The sequence below is a fragment of the Diaphorina citri genome, unplaced genomic scaffold (genome assembly GCF_000475195.1).
Source record: "Diaphorina citri unplaced genomic scaffold, Diaci psyllid genome assembly version 1.1 scaffold1752, whole genome shotgun sequence".
Lineage (NCBI taxonomy): Eukaryota > Metazoa > Arthropoda > Insecta > Hemiptera > Psyllidae > Diaphorina > Diaphorina citri.
This window is the reverse complement of record NW_007379178.1, coordinates 21,452-32,728: the sequence shown is the minus strand read 5'-3', so window position 1 is coordinate 32,728 and position 11,277 is coordinate 21,452. Positions and strand designations below refer to the sequence as shown.

Sequence of the window (11,277 nt, the reverse complement as noted above, 5' to 3'; positions counted from 1 at the left end):
AGACGGACATAAATTTAACCAAGTCAAGTCCTGGGCCGCGCCGACCCGGCAAAAAAGAAAAAAAAATCCAACCTCTATCGAATGCCGAGACAAAATCAAGAGTCGAACAAGTTATTTTTAATATATCTTTTATTCTCAGTTCTTTTTCCACTATTCTTTTTGCTCACCCCTTTCTTGTGGTTGAGGCGTGCAAGATTTTTGTTTAGGATGGTCATAGGGTTAGCTGTTCTCCTCCCTGTTTATAGTCCCACAGCCAGACGCTAGTCTTCTCTCTGTTTAACGTCCCCTAGCCAGACATGTTTAACGTCCCCTAGCCAGACGGGTGTTATTAGATAGAACAGAGCTACTAAAGGCTATTCGTTGTCCTTAGTCCAAATAGATTCGAGTCAATAAATTGAATTGATTTTTAAACATGCTTATCAAATATAATGATCGTTCAACTTTAGGCCCCTCGTACATTCGAAGACTATGCTTCGTCGCGTGACTTTTAGACATGAAAATATATGTATGAGAGACTCTAGTGCTCTAGTTTTTTTCTAGGATCCAAGCCTTCTTCGCCTTTTCACTTTTCCAAACCTTCCACCTTGAGAAAACAGCTTTCTTCGACACAAAGAAGCTTGAAAATTTCCACCAGTCAAACTTTTCAGGTAGAAAACACTACTATCACGTCACGTGAGCTCATGTGACGTGATAGTATTTCTACCTTTATTTTCTTTGGTCTAAACTTTTCCCCAAAGCTCAAAACTTTAAACTTTTCGAAAATTTCTCATCAAATGCCCCGACCTGTCTTCCTCACAGACCAATACTTCCATCACCAGTCTTTCCCCCATCCAAACCTTTTCCTCCTCAAATGATAGACGGCTGTTCAGGTAGAAGCGAAGCGAAGAAGTTCGCCACAATACTCCAAGTCAGTCCCAACACAGTCGGCCGTTCCCCTTCCATTGTCTGAGTACTTTGCGAGTGTCCCTCGTCCCGCGCTGGGATAGGGATAGCACTTGGAGTGCGTCCCTCTGAATTCGACCCAGCGGATGGGACGGTATTTTCCTCTAGGTTTTCCGGATTAGAAGTTCCATCTTCGTTGTTTCCAGGATTTGTGGCGGCATTTTCTCCATCGGCCGGCGGTCCGGTAGGCGCCCCAGAGGCCGAGGGTCGGGGTTGAGGTCCGGCCGGTCTGTGGGCGGGGCCGGCGGCCGGGTTGTCACCAATGAGAATGGCTGGACCCGAGTAACGGAAGAAACCGGATTGATATCTGTTGAGATGAGAGAGGAAGGTAGGTAAGTTCCGGTAATGTTATAGACAAAATAGTCTTCTTCCTCGTCTTTTCCCGTGTACAGACGGGGTCGGCCTTTTTTTTTCAGCCTTTCAATCAGCCCTGGGGTGATTGATTTTAGGCTGACATTTGGTTTTGACCACAAAATTTTACGAGTGGATGCCCTTAGCACTCAACCTTTGCTTTTGCTTCTTTAGCAAGGGGACTTTAGGCTGGCATCCTCCCTGTTTAAAGTCCCCCAGCCAGACTAAACTGGTATACTCCCTGATTAACGTCCCCCAGCCAGACAGAAACGAACAAAATAATTTGTGACTAATAAAAACGGTTGAAAGAAGAAAGCCCTATGCAGTTTCCAAAGACCTTATCGAGCTTCAAAATCTATGGACCCGAAATTAATTTTGGAACGAAAGGTAGGTCCAGTTTAAAGGGGCTGTTAGGAACCTAGTTAGCTTCTTATTTGCGAGTTTTTCTAGTAAAATAATTATACTTACAGATAGATAGCAAATCCAATGACTAGAACAAGCATAAATCTGAAGGGCGAAGAGTAGAAACATACAATAGTGAGGAATATAAGTGCTCGGGATGATAAGTAGAACCAGTCCAACCAATCACGAGGTCTGTCCTCACCTTGGTTTTCTGAAATGGAACCAAATATGAATAGAATAGACATGGCACCAATAAATTTTCATGACTTTTTCTAGACTCCAACCCTTCGGATCAAGTTCAGTGTTCGTTCTACCTCTGATCTACATAATTTTTATTATTATTTTGAATATAAAATGGGTAAAGTAATTACAGGAACGCTATCATTTTTCAAGTTTTCTTCTGCCCCCTTTGCTCTTATTGACTGAAATTTCTTATTTGAATCTTAACTGGCCAAAACATGTGAAAATCATGAGTTTTTTATGCTAGGGATACCAAATTACCAAATAATGACACGTGACGTAACGTGATAGTAGTGTGAGTGTATTACCTACAATATTATGGGAAAACTTTGAACTACATCTTTCTGACTCCCCATGAGTTCACGTGAGGTGATGGTCGTGTGTTTCTTCCTTAAGACTCGTCTTATTTGTTTGTTTTCTCAGACAATCTTCGTCATTTTAAATTGATTAATTCTAGATACTTATTAGAACTTGTTAAAATAGAACATAACTATCCTCTTGACAGCTTCGATGAGTTAATTTGCACAGAAAACAGAAACCTTGAGAAAATTGTAGAAAAATAAGAAGAAAATTTTTTCCAGGGTCCTTTACTTTTTTTCTTATCAATTTTTGTGTTCAGTTGATTGGGAATGTTGATTGTTTACACTGTTTAGCGTTTTGATTGGGCCACAGCATGGAATCCATTGAAATTTTCCCTTTTCCGCACCAATCAGAATGCTCCAAGACTTGTTCCTGGTTCCAATGATGAAACACGTCGACCAATGAGCGCTCAGTGTTTTTTGGTATCTTTTTCGATTATCTCTGTTGAACTACATCTTTCTGACTCCCCATGAGTTCACGTGAGGTGATGGTCGTGTGTTTCTTCCTTAAGACTCGTCTTATTTGTTTGTTTTGTCAAACAATCTTCGTCATTTTAAATTAATTAATTCTAGATACTTATACTTAGTGTTCAACTCACCAGCATGATTATCATTGGGGTCAGGTACATGGACCTGTGCAGGTCGAGGGGGCGTGGCCTGCATAAAGCTAGGCGGTACCTGAGGCATAGCTCCGCCCATCATCATCTGCATATATTGCTGCATGTATTGCACGTACGCTTGCTGCATCTGCTGTGAAAAGAACAACGAAAAAGGAATTGAGCATAAAAATAAAATAGTCAGCTCCCATGGTGTAGTGGTCACTGCACTCGTCTTGCACGCGGGAGACCCGGGTTCGATTCCTGACTCGTTTCAGTCAGCTCCCATGGCGTAGTGGTCACTGCGCTCGCCTTGCACGCGGGAGACCCGGGTTCGAATCCCGGCAGGGTCAAGAAATTTGTATCATGCAAATGATTGATCCCGTGACTGGCTGTTGCGGGGCCCACTCAGCCTCGTGAGGAAATCCAATCTTCAGCTCCCATGGCGTAGTGGTCACTGCGCTCGCCTTGCACGCGGGAGACCCGGGTTCGATTCCCGGGGGAATGGCGTCAGCTCCCATGGCGTAGTGGTCACTGCACTCGCCTTGCACGCGGGAGACCCGGGTTCGATTCCCGGCGGGGCCAAGAAATTGTATCATGCAAATGATTGATTCCGTGACTGGCTGTTGCGGGGCCCACTCAGCCTCGTGAGGAAAATGAGTAGCTATGACATGTAAATGCTCAAATAGCGACCGGTGCCAGCATGGTAGGTAAACATTGGATGTTAGGATTATTGAGATTTTGGGAAAAATCCTACAATGCTGCAGTGAGCACCAAAGTTGTGACATAATAACACAAAGAAATTGCATTTACATTTTACATAAAAAATAAAATACCTATAGAATTGAATTTTTATGATGTTAAGCATAAATACTTGTCACAAATGTCGTTCCCCGTCCAATATACTACGCTAAATTTTGTGACTTGACTCGGACTCGAACTACCAACCTCCAGATTCAACGTCCACCGTGCTAAGCACTGCACCATTGAGAATGGTAAAATATATGTAGAATGGAATGGGATTGAAAAGTCTCTTGGCTCTAGCAGTCGAAACAAGGTCTCATGTATTTGCTACAGAGCACGGAAAAAACCTAACAGCACTCAAGAGCAAAACTGAAAGCAATTACAGCTCATTTGATGTCATTACAACATTTACAACCAGACACCGCACGGAAAAAACCTAACAGCACTCAACAGCAAAACTGAAAGCAATTACAGCTCATTTGATGTCATTACAACATTTACAACCAGACACACCAACTGTTAATGTCATTTTACCAACTGTGCTCATAGATCACACAACCTATCAATATGTCTGAATTGTCTGATGTAATTTGGTCATGTAAAATACCATTGTTCCGATGTGAAATCTACGATAACATGAAAAGTAATAAAACCTTGCCACTTGTTACCAATTGTTATCTGTTATCACCCACAGGAAACATCTAGGCTCTAGAAAACAAAACGCAATAGGACCTATTTAGATTTTAAATGAGAAAGAGAAATAACTTTTTTTATACTTACAATTTGTAAAGGTGTAGTCTGCCAGCTGACTTAAAAATTAAATTTTCGTTTCGTAACTATTGTTACCAATTGTTATCTGTTATCACCCACAGGAAACATCTAGGCTCTAGAAAACAAAACGCAATAGGACCTATTTAGATTTTAAATAAAAGAGAAATAGGTAACTTTTTTTTATACTTACAATTTGTAAAGGTGTAGTTTGCCAGCTGACTTAAAAATTGAATTTTCGTTTCGTAACTTCTGGCTTACGATGTGTCGTTCGGGAACTTGTTAAAATAGAACATAACTATCCTCTTGACAGCTTCGATGAGTTAATTTGCACAGAAAACAGAAACCTTGAGAAAATTGTAGCAAAATAAGAAGAAAATTTTTTCCAGGGTCCTTTACTAATTTACTTTACTTTTTCTTATCAATTTTTGTGTTGTTGATTGGGAATGTTGATTGTTTACACTGTTCAGCGTTTTGATTGGGCCACAGCATGGAATCCATTGAAATTTTCCCTTTTCCGCACCAATCAGAATGGTCCAAGACTTGTTCAACTCGGTTAGGTTTAGAAATCTCGCTTCCTGGTTCCAATGATGAAACACGTCGACCAATGAGCGCTCAGTGTTTTTTGGTATCTTTTTTGATTATCTCTGCGGCCATTTTTTGTTTTCTCGGTTGACTAGGGGCCCGTTTCATGATTTTATTATCTCAAAGGCAGAGTGGTCCCGGTTTCGATTCCCGGCAAAGTTGGATTTTTTTCTGCTCTTTGTTTGGAATACGGCACGTACCTACTTAACTTCTTGAGTATAATAGTGAAATTGAATATAATAATTACCTAATAATAATAAAAAAGCGGTAGGTAATTTATTACCAGATTACTTTTCTTTTTCAAAAGGTTTCACCTGCCTTAGTACCCCTTTTTATATATACCTATTGTATTGAAATGGGGGCTTTAAAAAGAAATAAATAAAGAGAAAAAAAGTGTAGGACTATTGCACCCTATAGGTAGGTACCCATTTCACATTACTTCTTCAATGAACATTCTTGTCCAATCCATGCCTAACTAGATATGGAAAAGCTTGATCAGAACACTTTTCCAGTAACTTAAAATTGGTCAAACACCTAGGTAGGTATTTTGCTATTTTTAAGGTCCAGTGGATTGAAGCGATTTCTAGTCTTGTGACTAAATCTATTAGGGTACCCGATACCAATTCTCCTCTTGTTCATACCTTGTCCATCCCTTCCTTACCCAATTCTCCTCTTGTCCATTTCTTGTCCTCATACCTCTCCTATGGCTTGATTTTCACACAGTGGGCTCTTCTACCCCAGATTTTTTTTACTTTTTTTACTTGTTAATCTGATAAGACATGTGTATTGTGTAGGTAGGTGCCTATGTGACGTACTAAGGTACAAATAGATTTTCCTCACCTTTGACATAAGTCTGATCATTTTTCAAAACCAAATGCACAGTGTGATTGGATTGCCCCTCTTCATAGATTTTCAGTGTATCTTTCAGTTGGGTTTTATCTTCAAGTAATTTACCCCAGTAGATAAGTTTCTGCTCTTTGACACTCTGGGAAAGAAAATAAGGATATATATATATATAAAAAAAATGATATTTAGGATGTTTGAATTTAAAAACATCTGATTTACTTAAAGCTAAGTTGCAAGTGATTTGGGAGGAGGGGAATACACACTCTTGGGAAAAAAAAAACTTGAAATTTAATTTTTTTCTGAATTTAGTCTTTTTCTCTAAGTAGTAGCTTAATTAGGTTAAAATGTAAAATACCTTCTTTGTAAACCCTAGGACCCTAGATTGTAGGTTCATTAGAACTCAGGTTCCCTAGGTTGTAGGTTCATTAGAACTCAGGTTCCCTAGGTTGTAGGTTCATTAGAACTCAGGTTCCCTAGATTGTAGGTTCATTAGAACTCAGGTTCCCTAGGTTGTAGGTTCATTAGAACTCAGGTTCCCTAGGTTGTAGGTTCATTAGAACTCAGGTTCCCTAGGTTGTAGGTTCATTAGAACTCAGGCCAAACTTTATTCTAAACAGATAGGTAATGTTTATTTTTGGCTTCTTGGAACATTGTTCCAACCTGTTCTCCTCTCTTTTGTTTTGGGAAGATAAGACCACCATTGATATAGTTTCCTCTATCAAACCTCATTTAAAGTCTTCTTCTTAGCCCTTCAATAGCCAAGATAACCATTCAATGAAAATTTAATTATGTTAAAGTTCTTGAGCCCTCAACTGCAGCAGGGGGGGTTGAGTGGATTTTAACACATCACACGCCTTCAGGCATACTCAATTTTGTCAAGGGTCTAGGTACAACTAACAATTCAGTAAAAAGACCTTGCTTAACTAGAAAAAAAAGGTAAATGTAAATTAATAGTGGTAGTAGAGAATGACAATGAAATAAAATACAATAGGTAATGTTTGTTTTTGGCTTCTTGGAACATTGTTCTAACCTGTTCTCCTCTCTTTTGTTTTGGGAAGATAAGACCACCATTGATATAGTTTCCTTTATCAAACCTCTTTTAAAGTCTTCTTCTTAGCCCTTCAATAGTCAAGATAACCATTCAATGAAAATTTAATTATGTTAAAGTTCTTGAGCCCTCAACTGCAGCAGAGGGGGTTGAGTGGATTGGAACACATCACATGCCTTCAGACATACTCAATTTTGTCGAGGGTCTAGGTTTTCCTTGCCCTTGGGATCAATTTAATTTAATTTGAACGGATAACAAAATATTTCCTTCACTTACCGGATGACTAGGACAGAGTTGTGTGATCTCTTCTTTCAGTCGTTCCACTGTCCAGTCGGTGGAACAACATATCGTTTGGTCGGAGAATATTTGATACGGGGATTTGACCACGATGGTCACATTTTCACTTGTTTCTTTGTCCATGCTGAGGTGTGTTTGATCGTCTGTGAGTAATGGAGTATGTGTGTCTGCAAGGAAAAATAACTAATTATGAATATTATTTTGAAGCTTTAGTGGCAGGATTCTTACATAAGGTAAGGCTTTTTGACCACTCTGGAATCGTAAAAGAGACCACTAGAAAAAAAACTAATGAAGACCATATAGTTTGAACTCAGGTAACCTCTAAGATAAAGCAAATCTGATAGGTTAAATTCAAGAATTTTAGATTGCTTAATCTAGCCATACCTGAATAGGTACCTGCTGTCAATAATGTCATTTTTACAAGTTATAGGTCTACAGATCTAAATGATGGCTTTTTCATGAACATATTACATTACATGCAATACGATCTGCATTTGAATAGAAGCTCAAAGTGCATGTCACTTCAAAGTTGGTGATTTTTCTCATTACCTACTGTTATACATGATTTTCTTCACACAATTACACAAAACTAGCTTCAATACTTAGCTACAATTTGACTAAAATAAGGGCTATACCTTGTATTTCAATAGGTTGAAAGTAGAATACTCTTCCTATGCACGGAAAATCCAGCGCGGGAATGGGGCAAGTGTGGAGGGGACCTTCCCAGCTGGAGACAGATTTGACGAGGTGTTTGGCTTGTAATCTTAAATTACCTACTATAGTTTTAAAATTATATATTATTTAAATTTGTTCAAATATATCGGTTGATTTTATTTTTTCATACAATGCTAGCTTCTCATGTGTATTAGGTACCTATTTTGTGGTTTTGTGAAACGGGCCCGCCCCACAGAGAAAAAATACTTTTGTAAACAAAAATCTTCGGCGCGAATTTTTGAAAATGTTTATTTTATCTAATCTGTCAGCTTTGAAAAACTTTTCGGCAAAAAATACGGTGTTTTTACTGCTTTTTTCAGTGAATTTTCAAGCTTTTAACCTTTTTTGGGCTTACAAAACAAAGGAGAGCATAATTCGTCCTGCATTCCTTGTAAATCCTTGTCCAGGGAGTTTTACGTGTTGCAGAAGAGTTTGTAGAGTGGCACGGATCAAAATCAAAGATCATCAACATCAGACCTTTGCTGACAGTTTTTAATAGGTAAAAAATCATTAAAAACTAAAGGCCAACAAAGGGTTGATGCCGCCTGCACTTCCTTTTCTTTAGTTCAATGATTTTTTTCCAACAGGTTTTATAGAGCAAACTGCAACTTGGTCTTATTGTCCCAAAAGTGAAGAGAGAAGGAAGACAGGATAGGAGAAAACCAGCTGACCAAGAACAAACCTTATTTGTTTAGAATAAAATCTGCCTAGGGTGGGAAACAAACCTGTGACCTAGCATTTACAAGGCCGAAATGCTACCATGCAAGCTAATCAGGCTGGTTTGTCCAATCTAATTGAAACAATGTTGCAAAACTTCCCCAAAAACAGTTCAGCTTGTAAAACTAAAAGCCTTTATTTTTACCCCTGTACACAACTAAGTAACACAACCAATGATTGGTTACTTCAATGCTAGCCAGTACTGCATAATACCTATGTATTAGGTACCTATTTTGTGGTTTTGTGAAACGGGCCCGCCTCACAGAGAAAAAATACTTTTGTAAACAAAAATCTTCGGCGCGAATTTTTGAAAATGTTTATTTTATCTAATCTGAGTAATCTGTATCTGGTATCTGTCAGCTTTGAAAAACTTTTCGGCAAAAAACGGTGTTTTTACTGCTTTTTTCAGTGAATTTTCAAGAGAAGTTCAAGTTTTTAACCTTTTTTTCGGCTTTCAAAACAAAGGAGAGCATATTCGTCCTGCATTCCTTGTAAATCCTTGTCCAGGGAGTTTTACATGTTACAGAAGAGTTTGTAGAGTGGCACGGATCAAAATCAAAGATCATCAACATCAGACCTTTGCTGACAGTTTTTAATAGGTAAAAAATCATTAAAAACTAAAGGCCAAAGGGTTGATGCCGCCTGCACTTCCTTTTCTTTAGTTCAATGATTTTTTTCCAACAGGTTTGATAGAACAAACTGTAACTTGGTCTTATTGTCCGAGAGTGAAGAGAGAAGGAAGACAGGATAGGAGAAAACCAGCTGACCAAGAACAAACCCTATTTGTTTAGAATAAAATCTGCCTAGGGTGGGAAACAAACCCGTGACCTATCATCTACAAGGCAGAAATGCTACCATGCAAGCTAATCAGGCTGGTTTGCCCAATCTAATTGAAACAATGTTGCAAAACTTCCCCAAAAACAGTTGAGCTTGTAAAACTAAAAGCCTTTAAGTTATTTTTACCCCTGTACACAACTAAGTAACACAACCAATGATTGGTTACACATTAGCTTTGGTTGAGGGTCAAGCTCTTTATTTGCTTGTTTAGGTCATTTAAAATTTAATTTTTTCTGTTCATGTTTCAGGAAAATCCTATTTCAACAAGAGAGGAAGTGTGTGTAATATTGATCCAAGAGAACACTCTCAGTCTACTATATTTTGTGAATAGAGCACCTTTTAGTGTCCCCTCGGAACAAAACAAATTCCAAGGTCATTTAAAATTTAATTTTTTCTGTTCATGTTTCAGGAAAATCCTATTTCAACAAGAGAGGAAGTGTGTGTAATATTGATCCAAGGGAACACTCTCAGCCTACTGTATTTTGTAAATAGAGCACCTTTTAGTGTCCCCTCGGAACAAAACAAATTCCCTATCAGAAATCCCTCTTGAAAGATGGGAGTCACAGTGTAAGTTGATTCCTACTTTAGTTGCATTTTCCTTCTGGAAACTGAGATGATTTCCCCTCCTTTGGTTATCCCTCTTTTGGTAGTGCCTGGACTTAAACCATGGGAAATCCAAGATGGTATGATGTTTCCCAAGTAATGTTGAACCCTTTACTTATCTGATATTATAAAATCAAGATCCATTCAAGGATGAACTAGCAGGATTCCGGAGCAAAGCGGCGGAATTCAGCTAGTATCACAATAATATCAGAATTCATGCCAAAGAGTTGTTTTTCTCTGGGATATCAATTTTTGACCAGCTCTTCAAAATGTTTCCTGTATATTCTGAGAAAGTCCTTCTATTCTTCTTACCATTTCTTGTTATTACCAAACATACTTACTTATACCTACCTATTTATTCATTCTCCCTCAGACTACAACAATTCCCCGTACAAGAGAACCGCTCTGGACCTCAGACAATTGACTTTCTCACCAAACGTATTGTAGCATTGGGTGCGGTACAGGCAGGACAGTTCCTCGTAGATTGTGAATCATACACATCTGTAGCTCAGCTCGGTGAGTGATATTTTTACTTTGTCAATATTGTTGTGAAAAATGCATGCAAGTAAAAATGCATGAAAGGGTATTAGATTAGTAAAAACAAACCTCTTGAAGGAATTGTTTAGTTTGAGATAATGGTCAAGTACGATATCATACATATTTCTAGACATGGTCTTCACTTGACTGGAGTGGATTATGGACTGTCCCCTATCTGATAGACGTTAAAAAACAAGACTAAAAGATAAAAGAACAGACGAGTTGATATATTTCGACCATTACTTGGTAATTTTTTATTTAGTTGTTCTGAAGATGGCCATAGTAATGGTCGAAATATATCAACTCGTCTGTTCTTTTATCTTTTAGTCTTGTTTTTTAACGTCTATCAGATAGGGGACAGTCCATAATCCACTCCAGTCAAGTGAAGACCATGTCTAGAAATATGTATTTCTTGTTATTACCAAACATACTTACTTATACTTACCTATTTATTCATTCTCCCTCAGACTACAACAATTCCCCGTACAAGAAAACCGTTCTGGACCGCAGACAATTGACTTTCTCACCAAACGTATTGTAGCCTTGGGTGCGGTACAGGCAGGACAGTTCCTCGTAGATTGTGAATCGTACACATCTGTAGCTCAGCTCGGTGAGTGATATTTTTACTTTGTCAATAGTGTTGTGAAAAATGCATGCAAGTAAAAATGCATGAAAGGGTATTAGATTAGTA

General features: G+C 38.5%; 2 protein-coding genes across 3 annotated transcripts; one reads left to right on the top strand and one right to left on the bottom strand.

The window, feature by feature from the left end:
• Positions 1-231: 231 nt before the first annotated feature.
• LOC103517121 (homocysteine-responsive endoplasmic reticulum-resident ubiquitin-like domain member 2 protein) lies at positions 232-7,857 on the bottom strand. The gene is made up of 6 exons (XM_026829330.1): positions 7,814-7,857; positions 7,158-7,345; positions 5,811-5,972; positions 2,894-3,104; positions 1,762-1,906; positions 232-1,249 (listed from the first exon to the last, which is right to left on the bottom strand). The coding sequence occupies exons 2-6, from the start codon at positions 7,299-7,301 to the stop codon at positions 847-849; spliced, it is 1,065 nt and encodes a 354-aa protein (XP_026685131.1). The 5' UTR covers positions 7,302-7,345; positions 7,814-7,857; the 3' UTR covers positions 232-846.
• A 1,104-nt stretch (positions 7,858-8,961) lies between these two features.
• LOC113470699 (mediator of RNA polymerase II transcription subunit 20-like) lies at positions 8,962-11,277 on the top strand. Of its 2 annotated transcripts, XM_026829331.1 has the most exons (3): positions 8,962-9,208; positions 9,856-10,013; positions 11,054-11,277. In XM_026829331.1, exons 2-3 carry the CDS (start codon positions 10,000-10,002, stop codon positions 11,202-11,204), a joined length of 165 nt encoding a protein of 54 aa, XP_026685132.1. In that variant the 5' UTR covers positions 8,962-9,208; positions 9,856-9,999; the 3' UTR covers positions 11,205-11,277. The 2 variants fall into 2 exon arrangements, 1 of the variants encoding a protein (XP_026685132.1); XR_003393662.1 differs by lacking the exons at positions 9,856-10,013; positions 11,054-11,277 and adding an exon at positions 9,695-9,816.

What these genes read in the sequence shown, in the direction of transcription:
- LOC103517121 (XM_026829330.1), bottom strand. Translation starts at nt 7,301, where the DNA reads ATGGACAAAGAAACAAGTGAAAATGTGACCATCGTGGTCAAATCCCCG. An exon ending in AACTCTGTCCTAGTCATCCG is followed by an intron (nt 5,973 to 7,157) that starts GTAAGTGAAGGA and finishes TTTCTTTCCCAG; the next exon opens with AGTGTCAAAGAGCAGAAACT. An exon ending in ATTGGATTTGCTATCTATCT is followed by an intron (nt 1,250 to 1,761) that starts GTAAGTATAATT and finishes TCATCTCAACAG; the next exon opens with ATATCAATCCGGTTTCTTCC.